The 18,897-nt window shown below is 47.4% G+C and overlaps 1 protein-coding gene across 1 annotated transcript; it reads right to left on the reverse strand.

Annotated features, from left to right (window-relative positions):
* Positions 1-2,769: 2,769 nt before the first annotated feature.
* Positions 2,770-16,313, reverse strand: PDRG1 (p53 and DNA damage regulated 1). The gene is made up of 5 exons (XM_063147465.1): positions 16,057-16,313; positions 11,200-11,275; positions 7,382-7,456; positions 5,703-5,783; positions 2,770-3,290 (listed from the first exon to the last, which is right to left on the reverse strand). The coding sequence occupies exons 1-5, from the start codon at positions 16,141-16,143 to the stop codon at positions 3,208-3,210; spliced, it is 402 nt and encodes a 133-aa protein (XP_063003535.1). The 5' UTR covers positions 16,144-16,313; the 3' UTR covers positions 2,770-3,207.
* Positions 16,314-18,897: the final 2,584 nt, after the last annotated feature.

The following is an 18,897-nucleotide window of genomic DNA, read 5'->3' on the forward strand; positions in this document are numbered from 1 at the left end:
TCAGGGGGGCATTGCAGCCTCCTCCTTTCCCTTGCACAGCTGAACTCTGAGCCTCTTGCTAGCTTGGCTGTCTCAGCAGGTGGCTGCTGGGATTTCCCATACTTTGGAATCATCCTTGGGGAAAGTATCCCTGTTCCAACAGGCAAGCCAAAGGTAGGCCCAGAACAGTTTTTAACCTGGACGTGTTGCAAGGTTGCGTCTGTTGCACAAAGCCCGTGCTCTGGCAAGAGCTGATCTGCGGCTCACCAGGACTGGTTCAAGCAGTACTTAACGCTGACTGCACTGGAAGAGAGGCTTGGTGGGCGGGTGAGGCGACGGGAATGCAATTTTTGCTCCATCGACTGAAGACAGCAAAGCAGCTGCCATCATCCACACTGAAGACTGGACAGTGATGCAGCCTGCCTGAAGACATCCCTGCCGGCCACCTTACTCATATGCATTGCAAGAAGCATGAATAAAAGTGAATGCTTTAGTACTGCTATGAATCCAGAAAACTGCTCCTTTGGTTCATGATTTTGGTTCAGATTCCAGCTGGACATCAGGAAAAACTTCCTGACTGTTAGAGCAGTACGACAATGGAACCAGTTACCTAGGGAGGTTGTGGGCTCTCCCACACTAGAGGCCTTCAAGAGGCAGCTGGACAGCCATCTGACAGGGGTGCTTTAAGGTGGATTCCTGCATTGAGCAGGGGGTTGGACTCGATGGCCTTGTAGGCCCCTTCCAACTCTGCTATTCTGTGATTCTATGATTAGAGAATGATGTCAGGGGATCAGGGTGGGGAGAGACAGAGTGCCTGCCGGTCTTAAAGAAATGTGCACGCTCATGGCTGTAATGTTAGGAATGATGTTGAAACAAAGTGTGTTAAATGTACACATCCAGGGCAAGACCTCTATTTTATAGTAAGCTAAAGCTTAATGGATTTCACTACTTGGGGCTAACTATCTTTTAAGAAAGCACAAGGCTTCAGTGGATGGCTCTATTCAAGATACCAATTTAAAGGTTGAACAGATAAGCTTGAACATGTCAGGTGAATTTCCCACCATTCTGAACAAAGAAGCTGAACCAGTAAGTAGTTTTATGCTTTGTGGCAGGCTCAGTACAAGGATACTGGAACCAATAATACTACTGGGAGCTGGCAGGTGGAACTGGGTGGAGGCCCTTCTAGTAGGATGGGCTGTCTGCATCCCCCACCCCTCTCCATGCCTTATTTATTTCATTTGTATACTGCTCCATAGCTGAAGCTCTCTGGGCAGCTCACATAAGATAAAAACACTTAAAAACAATTAATAACCACAAAAACGTGCAAAATGCACATACATTTAAAACCACTATAACAATTTGACGAACAATGAGCCAAAAACAGACCCAGGCTCATTACATATTGCTAAATGCCTGGGAGAAGAGAAAGGTCTTGACCTGGCACCAGGCGGGCCTCGTCAGGGAGATTGTTCCACAGTCGGGGGGCCACCACTGAGAAGGCCCTCTCTCTGGTTGCCACCCTCCGAGCTTCCCTTGGAGTAGGCACCCGGAGGAGGACCTTAGATGTTGAACTTAGTGTTCAGGTAGGTTCATGTCGGGAAAGGCGTTCTGTCAGGTATTGTGGTCCCAAGGTGTGTAAGACTTTATAGGTTAAAACCAGCTTACCCTGGTAACAGGGTTTTCACATCATAGACTGCCACTTTCGGGTCGGAGTAGCTCCACGCTCTGGCTCAATGGGCATTTTGTAAGGTTCAGCACAGAGCCGCCACTACGCAAGATATCATTGGGCTTCTCCAGGCCAAAGGGGCTACCGGAGTCTGCCCATACAGGTCATAGGGCTGCACTAGTTCCCTGTGATCTCAGCCAACCACACCTATAGCAGTGCCCCCCGCCCCCCAATGTCAGCACAAGTTACTACAGCCATTTCTGCTTTGCCCCAAGGAGCTGGTGCGTTTCTGAGGAGGTTGAGAGATTTGGCTCCTGTTGACCCAGATGTTGGGGGGGGGGCAAGGGCATGTGTAACAGCATCTGTTCTAAACAACTCGTACGATTTCGTCATCAGAAAAGCAGAGACCATGCCTAGAGAGTGCGCCAGTACATGAAATAAGAGACGTGGGTCGGAATGGACCGAGCGGAGAGGCAGGACGAAGGCAGGGTTTAAGGAAGCGTGTTGTTGAGAACGTGTCTGGTTTCAAGTGACCTCTTCTGGAATCCCTCGTTAAGCCTAAGTCCCCATAGGGACCCCCACACCCCTGTAAAGATTGGGTGCAACTGGTTTATGCGGTTACAGGGAGAAGCTGGGAGTGGGGAAGAGCGCCATCTACTGGTGGAATTAAGGGCCATGTGGGGAACAAAAAAGTTCAGGTCAACTGGGATAAGCAGAGCTCACACCTTCTAATTGGTAAGGTGCTATTGTGGGGTTTCTCCCTTTCTCCCCGCTCCCAGTAATTAATGCAAACAGGAACGTTGATTATCTCAACGTAAATCAATTACCAGCATCCACAGCCCCAGAGGGCGCGCCCACTCTGAAGCCCAAAGAAGCCCCAGCAGATGTTTGGCTGCAGCCGAGGGATGAGGCAAACATTCCCAGCTGTGCTGTTTGGTGTTTTTACCCACCTGGCCTGCAACTCTCTTCACGCAGCGCTGGAAGACAGACTCGCTGGGCAAAAGGGCAGTTAAGGCAATCCGGGCTCGGTGCCGAGTTTTAACAGATGAGAATTGCTGACTTCAGGAAAAGAATTGTAACGCAAGCAAGCTGAACGAGAGAACGCGTTCCATCACCAACGCACATTTTGGATTGGAGTGTACTATTTATTATCACAAAGCCACACACATTTTAGCTGCGTGTCCTGGAAGAGTGGAAATTACAATTCTGTTCCTACCACTTCATTTCCAGCGGTCTGAATTCAACAGCCAATCTTACATTGACAAAACCATCACCCATTTCAGCTGCCCTGCTCCTCGGGTTTTAATACTTGCACTCCAGACAGGTTGTCAAACATGCAGAAAAAGCTTGAGCGTGTTTCTCCGTCCAAATTTGCAGTAACCTTTCCAGCTGCCTGAGCCTCTTCCACAGAAGATGCCAGTCATCAGGTGCTCAACAGCTCAGGAAACACTCTCCTTCAGGAGCACGTGTCTGCAAGTGAACTTGATGTTTGCTCAGGTAACAACCCTCTCCCACGTTTTCTGTGCAAGAGGCCGCTGCTAAGCTCACTTCAAAAGACTGCTTCAGCCATCCACCACCTTTCTCATGAACCACATCTCTTCAGCGTTCAAGGGTTTCAGGTTGTAGCCTTTCAGCTCCGGCTTACCTTAGGAAAGAGTAAGGAGATATTAAATTGTCCTGAAGAATCTCTTGTGGAAGGACTAGCCAGACCGCTAGAGAAATTGTGCTTTTCCTTTGCAGCATGTGGCTTGGCTCCCTTGCATGGATCATCGGGAACTAGACCAGAGCTTTCCAAACTTTTCATGTTGGTGACACACTTTTTAGACATGCATCATTTCGCGACACAGTAATTCAGTTTTACTAGCAAACCGGACGTTAAACTAACCCTTTATAAGAGATACGGACACATACATAAATCATAATAACGAAATGTATGGGGGACACAACATATCTCATGAAAACCTTTCATTTATATTTTTAAAAATATATGATTTGCAAGATAATCACATACATTTCCAAGACTTTTCACATTGAACCAATTTTGTCGAGCGGCGGTTGAGACGGTGTTCTATCAAAAAACTGGACCCATGGAATTTCTCAAATGCGTCACTTCGGGTGCAGCCGCATCACTGGAAGTGAGGCGGAATCAACTGTTTTGACCCGATTATGCATACTGCGCATGCGCAGTACCTGTATGATCCCTCGACCGTGGTGTGCCTACACGGATACGACGGAAGGGGAATATACCAGTGCACCATCCTAATCGGCACCTTGGCTGCGTAAAAATGCATGCAAGTTGGTCTTGCTTATTTCGCATGGAGGTTTCTCGTTACGTTTGCGTGACGCACCTACACACTGCAGCGGACACACTAACGTGTCGTGACACGCAGTTTGGAAAGCTCTGAACTAGACGTTCCATCGGCGTGCAGGGCACTTCAGAAACTGGCAGAAGCAAAGCACAGGCTCTTCGCCCAAGGAGCTGACACTTGGGAGGGAGAGGCAAGGGAAACACGAGAAGAACATGAACCAACGCAGCGACACACACTCGGATGGTTTCGTTTGGGCACGAGGACCAGAAGTTTAAGCTAAAGGCTACTTGGGGTAGCATCACAACTAAAGCCTTGCTTAGTAAAGAAACCTTGCTTAGACACTAGTAATAGGAGGTCATCTGCCAGGGTTGTGTCACTAAATGTTCAAATGGGAATCACACCGAGAGCCAAAATAGATGAGATGCCATTTAAGAGTTTGCTATCAGGACACTGAGACCGGTTGTCCCTTGCTGCAGTCTGAATCCAGATTGGGCCCACTGAGCTTGCTATTTGCATTGGCAGAAAAGCGCCCATTTGCACCAGCGGAAGCTTCCTTTTTCTTTTGATGCAAATAGCACCTGGGCCCAGATCTGGATTGGGGCTGCAGCAAAGAGCAACAGGTCTCAGGCTCCTGATAGCTAATTCTAAATGGCATCTCATCTGGACCCCTGAACGGGGCAAAGGGTTAAAGTCCCCTAGACCTCACACCAGGGTCCTGATAGAGCCCCCCTCCCCACACCTATCTCCGTTTTAGAAGCCATTCATGCATCTAATTTAGTTTGGCCCTTTTTACTAATTCTGTAATTGTGTTCAGAAGAAGCATTCTACAATTACCTCTACATCGTGCCTGGGTTCAGCTCCAGCTGAGAGCCCCCTCCCTCCTGCTACCAACTGTCACTGCAGAGGCCACCAACGAGGGAGGAAGCAGCAGCCAGGCACCTCTCCATCGTGCCTGGGTCCAGCTCCAGCTGCCAGCCCCCTCCCTCTTGCTACCAACTGTCACTGCAGAGGCCACCAACGAGGGAGGAAGCAGCAGCCAGGCACCTCTCCATCGTGCCTGGGTCCAGCTCCAGCTGAGAGCCCCCTCCCTCCTGCTGCCAACTGTCACTGCTGAACTTTGTGACTAAGATTGTAGTGCCTGAATTGGCTTTCCTTCTCCCCCTCCTCCTCCCTCCCAATCCCCTTTCCTTTTGTGCCATGTCTTTTAGATTGTAAGCCTGTGGGCAGGGACTGTCAAGGAATACTTTTGTAAGCCACCGTGAGAGCCTTTTTGGGCTGAATGGCGGCATAAAAATGCTTAAATAAATAAAGGGTCATTTCCATCGTTTGGCACCTGACAAAGTCAGTTCCTCTGCAACTCTCCCCAATAACATGGAAGCTGCAAGATCTGATGAGTACCTTGCATGGTCTGTCCAACCCTTCCCCACCTCAGCCTTCTACTTACTTTGTGCTCCCCTTCTTCTGCCTGCGGAGGAGCACACCCCAGAAGGTAGAGAGTATCTGGGCCGTGAAGCCAGCTGATTCCCAAAGATTCCACACTGGGAAACAATACTTACAATTCCGCTCGACCCAAAGCACTATGCCTCAATTCTCAGATCTTGCCTCACGAATTGAGACGGCATGAAGAGCGGGAGCGACAAGAGGAAGGCCTTTAAGCACATGATCTGGACCCAGCCCACTGCAAGGAGCTCAGGTTCCACATCAACTCCAGAACAGAACCAGATTATTTCAACCTGTTTAGCAAATACCTTGAGCTTCTAGGAGACGATTAACCTTGACTTTTAGCTCTTTCCGCAATTTGGCTATCTCCTCATCTAGGAGATCTCGATCTGGAGAAAAAGTGGAAAGCGGGACAAGTCACCCGGAAGATTTTAAAAACTGCCCAACTCAGACTTGCTTACCTGAATTCGTTCATATTCTTTCTCGCTTTGTCTTTCAGTGGCAACCATGGCTGTAAAAGGGCTCTTTCCCATTTCCCCAGAATTCGTTAGTTGTGTTGTATTAACATACCATCTCCCATTCAACTCCTCTACTCCATTCACACATGAACATATTTCAGGGTAGGATGGAGTTTTCCCGCCGGGCAAGCTGGGTAACAGCCCGGAGGCTCTGGGCAATGTACAGCTTGGCTGATTTGCTTCAGCCATTTCAGGCCTCAGACATTATCTGCTCAGCAAACACTTCATTGCGCACACTTTGCATATCATGGCCAGGAAAAACAGGTCTCTGAAAGCAAAGATGCTCAGGAATGCATTTTTTTTTAAAACCAGGCATTCCCTCTCCACAATTCAAGAAGGACGCAGACAAGCTGGAGCATGTTCAGAGGAGGGCAACCAGGATGATCAGGGGTCTGGAAACAAAGCCCTATGAAGAGAGACTGAAAGAACTGGGCATGTTTAGCCTGGAGAAGAGAAGGCTGAGGGGAGACATGAGAGCACTCTTCAAATACTTAAAAGGTTGTCACACAGAGGAGGGCCAGGATCTCTTCTCGATCCTCCCAGAGTGCAGGACACGGAATAACGGGATCAAGTTAAAGGAAGCCAGATTCCAGCTGGACATCAGGAAAAACTTCCTGACTGTTAGACCAGTACGACAATGGATCCAGTGACCTAGGGAGGTTGTGGGCTCTCCCACACTCGAGGCCTTCAAGAGGCAGCTGGACAACCATGTGTCAGGGATGCTTTAGGGTGGATTCCTGCATTGAGCAGGGGGTTGGACTCGATGGCCTTGTAGGCCTCTGCCAACTCTGCTATTCTATGATTCTATGAAAACTGCAGAGCGAACACATATGCAGGTACTGGCTCTTTTTGGACAGGTGCTGCTTTCTAATAGACTGGCTAGATGTTATATGTATCACAGAAGAAGGAGCCACATCTAAGCCACGCTCTGGCTGTTGAGAATTCTGACACTCCCCCAGAGACAGGCAGAGAATGCTGGAGGTGAATGAAGAGTTGTTGGCTCATTTGGTCTATCTTCTGTTTCGTTTCGCTTCTCTTTGGCAGCCAATTGTCCCCGTTCTTCCTCTCTCAGCCCCCAGGGACAATTATCCACTAAGCAGGCTTTCTGAAAATCTCAGCTTTCATTTTATATGAGGCTAAGCTGGTTGATAGTTCTTATAATTACAAAGGGGGGTGGGGTGGAATTGGAAATGCAGGGGCAGCATCTGACAAAATCACAGAAGCCAATGGGATTTCAGCACATTCAAAACCTGCAACTCGTCCAACGTTTACCACCTCACCCACCACAAAACTGCCAAAAATTAGCAAGGAAAAGACAGTGTTGAACTGTCAGTTGGACTCACGCGGCTTAAACACCAAGCAAATCATATTCAGCCAAAACCCTCAGTAGTCCAGTCCGGTTGCGAGACTCAGCCCTTGAATTGTTAAGAATCAGCAAACACTTTACAGCAGCGTCACTGGAATCTCACCTCTCTGCAACATGTCCTGGGTCTTTGTTTTTGGAAGCTGCACAAACATATTCCCAAAGCAAACCATGACTTTATCTGAAAGCAAGGAAACAAAGCTAATTTAAAGCATCAACAAGACAATTAAGTCCAAGCCCCTACATTATAATGGCATATTCACATACTTGTCCCACCGCTACGTCACAAAATGGAACTCGGTTACACATTGTAGGGGTGGAGAGGAATCAACAGCTGCCTTGGAATGAGAAGCAATCCAGAACTCCCTGTCACTGGTGCAAAAGCGGTAAAGGAGACAGATTCCGGCTGCACATCAGGAAAAACTTCCTGACTGTTAGAGCAGTACGACAATGGAATCAGTTCCCTAGGGAGGTTGTGGGCTCTCCCACACTAGAGGCCTTCAAGAGGCAGCTGGACAAGCATCTGTCAGGGATGCTGTAGGGTAGATTCCTGCATTGAGCAGGGGGTTGGACTCGATGGCCTTGTAGGCCCCTTCCAACTCTGCTATTCTATGATTCTATGACAGTGTAACTCTCCTGTTCGATAAAGACCCTTCACAAAGGCTTGGCCCAAGACTTACAAAAAATGAAGCACCATCGCAGGCTGAGCACATGTATTCCGCATTTCCCCCTCGTTAATGCAAAAGCCTGAATGTGCAAGGGAAGCCAGACAATTTTTGCCGTGCACCATCTTCCCCCAGAGAGGAGTCATTGCTGCCATTTGCGGCAGACATTAGTCACCCGACTTAACGTGCTATCAGAAAGCATTCAGATATGACGGGCATGCAAAAGAGAGGGGGGGGGGACCAGCATTTTTTAAAGAGTAACAATAACTGTAAGTTATCACAGAATGCTACAATCCCCGCATCATTTCCTGTACTAATCCTCTCCGTTTACAGCTTTCAGGAAGTGCTGAGCATAGTTACCAGCAGCACTGCAAGAACTCATGACTCAAGATTCAACACAGGAATCTTGGTTCCCAGGCTAGTTCCCATTATTGCAATCAGCCAGGGTTGTTCAAGAAGATCTCTGTTGCCTGCTCTCCAGTTGATACTGAAAACAGACGATCATTTCCAATTTTCTGTCTTTATAAGTTAGGGTGACCATATGAAAAGGAGGACAGGGCTCCTGTATCTTTAACAGTTGCATAGAAAAGGGAATTTCAGCAGGTGTCCTTTGTATATATGGGGGACCTGGTGAAATGCCCTCTTCATCACAACAGTTAAAGGTGCAGGAGCTATACTAGAGTGACCAGATTTAAAAGAGGGCAGCTTTAACTGTTGTGATGAAGAGGGAATTTCACCAGGTTCCCCATATATACAAATGACAGCTGCTGAAATGTCCTTTTCAATACAACTGTTAAAGATACAGGAGCCCTGTCCTCCTCTTCATATGGTTACCCTATATAAGTGATTTATTTAAACAGGTCTGGGGGGGGGGGGAATATTTCATATTATTAGGAAATAGCCCAGCACGGAGGTAAACAATTTTTTCAAAATTTCCTGGGACTCAGCCTCAAATTTCTAGGTGTTCAGGTGACTTTTCCTCCCTCAGTTCACCCCATTTTAAAGTAACAATAGCACAAACAAAAACACAGTCCATTAAACAAAACCTAATGAATATGGGAAAACCTACCCTTTCAACTCAGTAAGATTTCCAGAAGTTGTGATACATCTCTGTGAGAAGCAAGCTGAGGAGCAGCTACTGAGACCTTCATACTAGGGATGTGCTCCACTTCTAATCGGACTTGCGAATTAGATGCGGAGCGGGGTGCTTCGCCTTCCTTTAAAGCGGAGGCGAAGAGGATTGGGGGGCAGGCGGAGCGTTGCGAAGAGGATCAAGGTGAAGGCGGATCCTTCGCCTCGATCCGGAGCTCCACAAGAAAGGTAAGTGGGGTTTGCCGGGCCCTGCCGCTGTCGCTGTCTCCCATGAGGCGACAGCGGCGGGGCCTGGTAAACCCCCCTCCCTCCTCTCCCTTACCTGCGTCCATCCGCGGTCCCTCGGCTTCTTCAATTGAGCCCGCAGCTCAATCAGGAAGTCTAGGCCGCACTTGCGGCCCAGACTTCCTGGTTGAGCCACGGGCTCAATTGAAGAAGCCGAGGGACCGCGGACGGACGCAGGTAAGGCCCCCCTCCCCCTTGGTCCCTTACCGGGCTCTGCAGGTAAGGAAGAGGAGGGAGAGGGGCCTTACCTGACGCCACTCCCCTCCACTGCGGAGCTCCGATTCGGAGCCGGAGCTCCGCGGCGAAGAGGAGCGGACTATGGGCAGAGCGGTGCAGGGCGGAGCGGGCCTGATCCGAAATTTTCGGATCGGCCCGCGGGGCGGATCAGGGGGTCCGTGCACACCCCTACTTCATACCCTTCCTACTTAAGGAGGGAGAGGCAGATGGTAAACTCCAAAGAGCACTCACAGCCACAAATGGGAGACACAAGTCAGAGGGAAGGAGACAGCGGATTGCGTGACCAACCAGGATGTTTCCTATGTTTGAACCTGATGGGTGCCAAAGCATAGCTAGGCTACTGGCAGGGCCAGTCTGAGAGCCAGTGCTGTGTAGTGGTCAGAGTGTTGGACTGGGAGTCGGGAGATCAGGGTTCTAGTCCCCCACTTGGCCATGGAAATCCACTGGGTGACTTTGGGCCAGTCACAGACTCTCAGCCCAACCTACCTCACAGGGTTGTTGTTGTGAGGATAAAACAGAGCGGCGGAGGATTGTGTATGCCGCCTTGGGTACCTTGGAGGAAAAAAAGCAGGTTATAAATGCAACAATAAAATAAAATAAAATAAATAAATAAATAATTCTGTGGCTCCAGGCATGTAGGCTACCACATAGAACTAGAACTTGGTGAAGCAGTATGTTGTGTTTTGCTTCCACTTGATTGATTAAAAAAATTGCAAATTCAACCCTGCAATCATGACGTCTAGAACGTTCAAAGAGGAATAAAAATGTGCACGTTAATTGGCACGATTTATTCAGAGTATGGAACCTTTAGGTTTTCTAAATGCAGACATGGGGATACTTTTTACAAGGAATACAAGCAGCCTTGACGATTTACAGATCTGTCTTTCCTGGCATAATCATGTTGCATTCAACTTCTGCAGTTAACATCTGCAACAATTAGTTGTTGTTGTTTTTATAATTTTGAGCTTGTTTCTCATTTCAGGCTAGGATTGGCTATCTTAGACTCTCCTGCTGTGTATGAGGGGATACAGAGGCGACTGGGTTTAATTAGCTTGCTCTAGTCATCTATCCAAGGAGGAAGTTATTCCCTATTATAAACTTGTCTTTGCCATCAGCTGAAGACTTATTTCTCTCATATGCTTCAAATCACTGCTGGGCTAGCCGGTAGCAGCTAACCTAGATTTAACTCTGGACTGGGGCTACAGTAGAAATCTATAACTGTAGTTCCAGCAGTAAACAATAAGGTAAGAGTAGAAGGTAGAGATAACAGCAGCCACATTAGAAGACTCCTTTCAGAGGCATAATAAGCATAGCACACAGAAAATAAGAGGGCCGTGAATTTCAAACCTAAGTGCACAGGTCTCTACGTTGCATTGACTAGAGCGGTCTTTCCTAATCTATTGCCCTCCAGATGTGATGGACTACGACTCCCAGCATTCCCTAGCCAACTTCCTCTTTATGTTAAATTCCAAGGCCGTCATGATCACTTTCCTACAAGGTTCCTGTCACTTTCACTTCACCTACCATTTCTTCCCTGACAGTCCGGATTAAGTCCAGGGCCTTCTTCCACCTGCTGCGTAGGAAGCCGTGAACAAGAATATTATTAAAAACAACAACAACTTCACAACTTCAAAAGGACCCTCACCTGAAGCGTCTGTTTCCTTATTCAGAGCCCTCAGCGCTTCGCGGTTCTGATTCCGTTTCTGATCCAGATCCACAATCTAAAGGAGAAATGGTTAAACCTTCAGCTTGTGCTAACAAGATGACATCGAAGGCCAGTTCACAAGCATTTTGAATGTTTAAGAAAGCTATAAAGACTGATCTCTTCCGGCAGGCCTATCCAGTGGAATTTTAGGATGCTTTTAGTATGTTTTTTTTAGGAAGTTTAAACAATGCATACTATGTTTTTAATCAATATTTTATGTATTTTATACTTATTGATGTTCCCTGCCTCGATCAGGATGGAGAGGCGGGTAAGAAATAAATTTTTATTATTATTATTATTATTATTATTATTATTATTATTATTATTATTATTATTGGGTAGATTATAAATACAGTAAGTTGTTGCTATTGTTGTTATTATGATGCAAAACAGCTGAGCATCCAAGGTGAACACAAATTGAGAGAATCATAGAATAGCAGAGTTGGAAGGGGCCTACAAGGCCATCCAGTCCAACCCCTTGCTCAATGCAGGAATCCACCCTAAAGCATCCCTGACAGATGATTGTCCAGCTGCCTCTTGAAGGCCTCTCGTGTGGGAGAGCCCACAACCTCCCTAGGTCACTGGTTCCATTGTCATACTGCTCTAACAGTCAGGAAGTTTTTCCTGATGTCCAGCTGGAATCTGGCTTCCTTTAACTTGAGCCCGTTATTCCGTGTCCTGCACTCTGGGAGGATCGAGAAGAGATCCTGGCCCTCCTCTGTGTGACAACCTTTTAAGTATTTGAAGAGTGCTATCACTACACCAGGATGCTGTATCATCCTTCTGGATCGAGGCGGGAAACAACATCAAATATAAAAAATACTATAAAATATATAAAACTGATTAAAAACATATAAAAACTAATACATTATTAAAATAACAGCCAGACATTTTAAAATTCGATGGGGTAGGCCTGCTGAAAGAGATCAGCCTTTATAGCTTTTTTACATTCAGAAAGACTGTTAAGTTGGTGGATCATAGAATCACAGAATAGCAGAGTTGGAAAGGCCATCGAGTCCAACCCCCTGCTCATCTTGCCCAGCAAGCCATTCCACAGCCTGGGAGCAGCAGAAGAGAAGGTCCTCTGGGTAATGGTTGCCAGCCTAGTTTGGGCTGACTGGAGTAAACTCTTCCCAGAGGACCTGAGTGTACGGGATCCCGCAGGTAACCTGGACCCTGTAGGGCTTTAAAGGCGATAACCAACACTTTATACTTCACCCGGAAACTATTGATGAGAAGCCTTTTCATCAATAAAATTGTTCACAGAATCCTGAGAGTATTCTTTCCCTTTGTGTTCATTATTATTAAACAATAATTCCCAAAGCACTTTATAAAAGCACCATACACAATAGTATCATGTCTCTGCCCAATCTCTGTGATCACCAGTGAGAACACTTCTGAGGGTGCCCCAATAAATAATAAAAAATAAAAATCATGTGGTTGGTGTGATAAAAAAATAAATATTTTTTTCCAGATTATGCATACGTTATTCTTGTGGAGAACAGGTCATCTGAATCATTTGCAACAAATACAATTCTGCACATGCCTGCTCATAGTGAACAATTCAACTTTTCTATCTCCCAAACACGGTGCATCTAGAGCCCAACAGTACTTCTACCATCTTGAACTGGGGGAGAGGAAATGAAGGAGTAGCAAGACCCTGCAAACTTACTATCAGGAGCTCACGGACATGACAGAAGGTGCTGTTTTGGTAGGAACGTAATAATAGAACAGGAGGATTAAGAGGTGTACTTAATAACAGGTGGTGCTAAATGATGCACAATTTGTGGAAAGGTACTACTTAAAAAGGGAGCTTGGGAATCCACTGGACCAGTGCTCTTCCCTTCTGAGTGGGGGAGCTGACAGGCAGTTTTAGGTTCCTTGCATGGAAGTAGCAAAGACAGAAAAAAACGAAGGTGAGGCTGGAAACTGGGAATCCTGCCTGGGGAAGGGGGAGTCAGAGGAAGCCGAAAGACTGTAGCATGGCAGAGAGCAAGTGTAAATGTAACAGCTCTTGCAAGATTGAAACTGCCTCCCTTCCTCCCCCTCTCCCTCCATCCCTACACATAGAAAGCTAGCATATCAGGGGTCTATCCTAGGTTTCTCCCTGTAGGACTAGTTTTCTAGGTGCGGAGTTCTATTTCATTTCATTCTTAACATAGAATCATAGAATCCTCGAATAGCAGAGTTAGAAGGGGCCTACAAGGCCATCGAGTCCAACTTCTGCTCAATGCAGGAATCCACCCTAAAGCATCCCTGACAGATGGTTGTCCAGCTGCCTCTTGAAGGGCTCTAGTGTGGGAGAGCCCACAACCTCCCTAGGGAACTGATTCCATTGTCGCACTGATCTAACAGTCAGGAAGTTTTTCCTGATGTTCAGCTGGAATCTGGCTTCCTTTAACTTGAGACCATGATTCCACATCCTGCACTCTGGGAGGATCGAGAAGAGATCCTGGCCCTCCTCTGTGTGACAACCTTTGAAGTATTTGAAGAGTGCTCTCATGTCTCCCCTCCGTCTTCTCTTCTCCAGGCTAAACATGCCCAGTTCTTTCAGTCTCTTCTTTGTTTCCAGACCCCTGATGATCCTGGTTGCCCTCCTCTGAAAACGCTCCAGCTTGTCTGCGTCCTTCTTGAATTGTGGAGCCCAGAACTGGACGCAATACTCTAGATGAGGCCTAACCAGGGCCGAATAGAGAGGAACCAGTACCTCACGTGATTTGGAAGCTATACTTCTATTAATGCAGCCCAAAATAGCATTTGCCTTTCTTGCAGCCATATCGCACTGTTGGCTCATATTCAGTTTGTGATCTACAACAATTCCAAGATCCTTCTCATTTGTAGTATTGCTGAGCCAAGTATCCCCCATCTTGTAACTCTGCATTTGGTTTTTCCTAGATGTAGAACTTTATCCCTATTAAATTTATTCCTATTAAATTTATCCCTATTAAATTTCATTCTGTGGTTTTCAGCCCAGCGCTCAAGCCTATCAATATCTCTTTGAAGTTTGTTTCTGTCTCCCAGGGTATTCGCTATCCCACCCAATTTTGTGTCATCTGCAAATTCGCTAAGCGGGCCCTTACTTCAGAGCTTTCCAAACTGTGTGTCGCGACACATTAGTGCGTCGGCTGCAGTGTGCAGGTGTGTCGCGTGAACGTATTACAATTTATGTACGTATCCGTATCTCTTATAAGGGGTTAGTTTAACCTCTAGTTTGCTAGTAAAACTGAATTACTGTGTCGCAAAAATGATGCATGTCTAACAAGTGTGTCACCGACATGAAAAGTTTGGAAAGCTCTGCCTTACTTGATGGGGTATCCCCTCCCTTACTTGATGGGATATCCCCTCCCTTACCTGATGGGATATCCCCTCCCTTACCTGATGGAGTATCCCCTCCCTTACCTGATGGGATATCCCCTCCCTTACCTGACGGGATATCCCCTCCCTTACCTGATGGAGTATCCCCTCCCTTACCTGATGGAGTATCCCCTCCCTTACCTGACGGGATATCCCCTCCCTTACCTGATGGAGTATCCCCTCCCTTACCTGACGGGATATCCCCTCCCTTACCTGACGGGATATCCCCTCCCTTACCTGATGGAGTATCCCCTCCCTTACTTGATGGGATATCCCCTCCCTTACCTGATGGAGTATCCCCTCCCTTACCTGATGGAGTATCCCCTCCCTTACCTGATGGAGTATCCCCTCCCTTACCTGACGGGATATCCCCTCCCTTACCTGACGGGATATCCCCTCCCTTACCTGATGGAGTATCCCCTCCCTTACCTGATGGAGTATCCCCTCCCTTACCTGACGGGATATCCCCTCCCTTACCTGATGGAGTATCCCCTCCCTTACCTGACGGGATATCCCCTCCCTTACCTGACGGGATATCCCCTCCCTTACCTGACGGGATATCCCCTCCCTTACCTGATAGGATATCCCCTCCTTTACCTGATGGAGTATCCCCTCCCTTACCTGACGGGATATCCCTTCCCTTACCTGATCGGATATCCCCTTCCTTACCTGACGGGATATCCCCTCCCTTAACTGATAGGGTATCCCCTCCCTTACCTGATGGAGTATCCCCTCCCTTACCTGATGGGATATCCCTTCCCTTACCTGACGGGATATCCCCTCCCTTACCTGATGGAGTATCCCCTCCCTTACCTGATGGAATATCCCTTCCCTTACCTGATGGGATATCCCCTCCCTTACTTGACGGGATATCCCAGTATCCCATCAAGTAAGCCCCCTCCTGCAGTCTGAAGGGATGCAACTCGGGCTGTTTCCCCTCCCCACCTCATCTTGCTGCTGCAAGAGACCGAGCCCAGCCATCAAGAAGCCCCCAGTTCAAATCCCACCAATGCCATGAACCAGGCCGATCCCTTTCTCTGCATCTTTTAACAGTTGCATAGAAAAGGGGGGGTTGGACTCGATGGCCTTGCAGACCCCTTCCAACTCTGCGATTCTATGATTCTATGATTCTTCTCACAGCACCATCCATCCATCTTGCGCACCTGCATACCTGCTGCAAGGACTTTATAGAAAGCTCCTTGAGCAGCCTAAATGCTAAACTACGATTATTTGGGGCGCGGGGCCCGCATGAGTTTATGCATGGCGGGGAGGGGAGGGGAGGCGAATCAACAACTCGATACCGAAGGAGAGGGATGAAGAAGGGGGCCGAGTGCAGGAAGTGGGGTGAAGAACGATATCGAGGTTTGCCGCTCGCCGCCGTCCCCCCACCTCCCCACCCCCACCGCCACCCCACTACCACCACTCCCGCGCGGCGCGGCCTACCTGCTGCCTCCCGGCCATGACTTCCTCAGCCAGCGCCTCCACCTCGGCCAAGTACCGGAGTACAAAGTCCGGGTCCTGCTCACCCATCGCGGCAGCGAAAAAGAGCCGCCGCCGCGAACAGAAGCGAAGCGGGAGCCGAGAGAGAGAGAAAGAGAAATGGAAGGCGGCGAGGCCTAGTCGACGCAGGCGCCTCACTTCCCTTAGGGGGGCGGTAACCAAGGCAACCGGCTAGGCCTCAGGCCTTCGCCGCCCGGGATCGGGTGGAGGAAAAAGAGGAGGCTGCTTCGGTCTCTCTCCGCCCCAGCCAGTCCTGGGCCGGGCCCCACTCAACGCACTCGGCCTCTTTTGCGGGCCTTCTCGTGCACCTCCCATAACTGCCTGTCCAGACGCAGCACGGTGCTAAATTAGTTCCTATGGGCTGCTGCTGCTGCTCTGGCTGGGAGGAGCTGCCCAGCTCCACTGTTATTATTATTATTATTATTATTATTATTATTATTATTATTATTATTTATTTATATAGCACCATCAATGTACATGGTGCTGTACAGAGTAAAACAGTAAATAGCAAGACCCTGCCGCATAGAGCCTGTTAGACACAGGCTGCAATCCTAAACAGCATTATTATTATTATTATTATTATTATTATTATTATTATTATTATTATTATTATTATTATTATTATTAAGTTGTTGTAAACCGCCCAGAGAGCTTCGGCTGTGGGGCGGTATATAAATGTAATAAAATAAATAATAATAAATAAATTATTATTATTATTTATTTATTTTGCACCATCAGTGTACATGGTGCTGTACAGAGTAAAACAATAAAATAGCAAAAACCTGCCGCATCGAGGAGGTGCAGGGAACGCTGATCAAATTTGCAGAAGACACAAAATTGGGTGGGAAAGCGAATACCCTGGAAGACAGAAACAAACTCCAAAGTGGTCTTGATAGGCTGGAGTGCTGGGCTGAAAACCACAGAATGAAATTTAATAGGGATAAATGCCAAGTTCTAAGTTTAGGAAATAGAAACCAAAGGCACAGTTACAAGATGGGGGATACTTGGCTCAGCGATACTACAAACGAGAAGCATCTTGGAATTGTTGTAGATCGCAAGCTGAATAGGAGCCAACAGTGCGATACGGCTGCAAGAAAGGCAAATGCTATTTTGGGCTGCATTAATAGAAGTATAAAAATCATGTGAGGTACTGGTTCCTCTCTATTTGGCTCTGGTTAGGCCTCATCTTGAGTATTGTGTCCAGTTCTGGGCTCCACAATTCAAGAAGGATGCAGACAAGCTGGAGCGTTTTCAGAGGAGGGCAACCAGGATGATCAGGGGTCTGGAAACAAAGCCCTATGAAGAGAGACTGAAAGAACTGGGCATGTTTAGCCTGGAGAAGAGAAGGCTGAGGGGAGACATGATAGCATTCTTCAAATACTTAAAGAGTATTTGTCACACAGAGGAGGGCCAGGATCTCTTCTCGATCCTCCCAGAGTACAGGACACAGAATAATGGTCTCAAGTTAAAGGAAGCCAGATTCCAGCTGGACATCAGGAAAAACTTCTTGACTGTTAGAGCAGTGCGACAATGGAACCAGTTACCTAGGGAGGTTGTGGGCTCTCCCACACTAGAGTCATTCAAGAGGCAGCTGGACAACCCTCTGTCAGGGATGCTTTAGGGTGGATTCCTGCATTGAGCAGTGGGTTGGACTCGATGGCCTTGTAGCCCCCTTCCAACTCTGCTATTCTATGATTCTAATAGAATCATAATAAAACAATAAGAAGGGGAAGAGAATGCACCAAAACAGGCACAGGGTAGAGTAGGGTGACCCTATGAAAAGGAGGACAGGGTGCCTGTATCTTTAACAGTTGCATAGAAAAGGGAATTTCAGCAGGTATTGTTATGCATGCCGCACCTGGTGAAATGCCCTCTTCATCACAACAATTAAAGTGCAGGAGCTATACTAGAGTGACCAGATTTAAAAGAGGGCAGGGCACCTGCAGCTTTAACGGTTGTGATGAAGAGGGGATTTCACCAGGTGCTGCGTGAATTTCACCTGCTGAAATTCCCTTTTCAATACAACTATTAAAGATACAGGAGCCCTGTCCTCCTCTTCACAGGGTCACCCTAGGGTAGAGTAAAACTAACAGTATAAAAGTAAGATCAAAATCAAGTTCTAAAAGCTTTAGGAAAAAAGAAAATTTTTTAGCTGTGCTTTAAAAAGCTGTCATTCAACTTGTAGTTCGCAAATGTTCTGCAAAAGCGTTCCAGGCATAAGGGGCAACGGAAGAAAATGGACGAAGCCAAGCAAGGGAAGGAGAGACCCTTGGGCAGGTCTTTACATGGGAGTAACCCCCTTGGACACAGTAGGACTGACTAAGGCTGAGTTCGGACCACACGCTAATCAACCAGGGAGGAGGGGTTAATTGGAACAAAATGGGAAACAACCATTGATTAGCGTGTCTTCTGAACTCAGCCAAAGTTGGACCGGCTGGCATCTCGTCAGAAGCTGAATTTAAGTGCCTGAATTTGCTTTGCTTTTCCTCCTCCTCCACCTCTCTCCCAATCCCCTTTCCTTTTGTGCCATGTCTTTTAGATTGTAAGCCTGTGCACAGGGACTGTCAAGAAATATTTTTGTAAGCCGCCATGAGAGCCTTTTTTTTGCTGAATGGCGGGATAAAAATGCTTAAATAAATAAACCGTTGATTAGTGTGTTGTCAGAACTCAGCCTAAGAGTGCAATCGCATGTTGAGACAAAAAGAAAGAAAGAAAGAAAGAAAGAAAAGGAAAGCGTACAACTCCCGGCCAGCCATGCTGGGAGTTGTAGCGCCTTTTTTTCTG

The sequence above is a fragment of the Elgaria multicarinata genome, chromosome 1 (genome assembly GCF_023053635.1).
Source record: "Elgaria multicarinata webbii isolate HBS135686 ecotype San Diego chromosome 1, rElgMul1.1.pri, whole genome shotgun sequence".
Classification (NCBI taxonomy): Eukaryota; Metazoa; Chordata; class Lepidosauria; order Squamata; family Anguidae; genus Elgaria; species Elgaria multicarinata.

Bases quoted from the DNA above. Each gene is read 5' to 3' on its own strand.
- PDRG1 (XM_063147465.1), bottom strand. From the start codon at position 16,143: ATGGGTGAGCAGGACCCGGACTTTGTACTCCGGTACTTGGCCGAGGTG. The intron at 11,276-16,056 runs GTAGGCCGCGCC...TTTCTCCTTTAG, and splicing joins TCATGGCCGGGAGGCAGCAG to ATTGTGGATCTGGATCAGAA. The intron at 7,457-11,199 runs GTGAGGGTCCTT...CCTTGCTTTCAG, and splicing joins TAAGGAAACAGACGCTTCAG to ATAAAGTCATGGTTTGCTTT.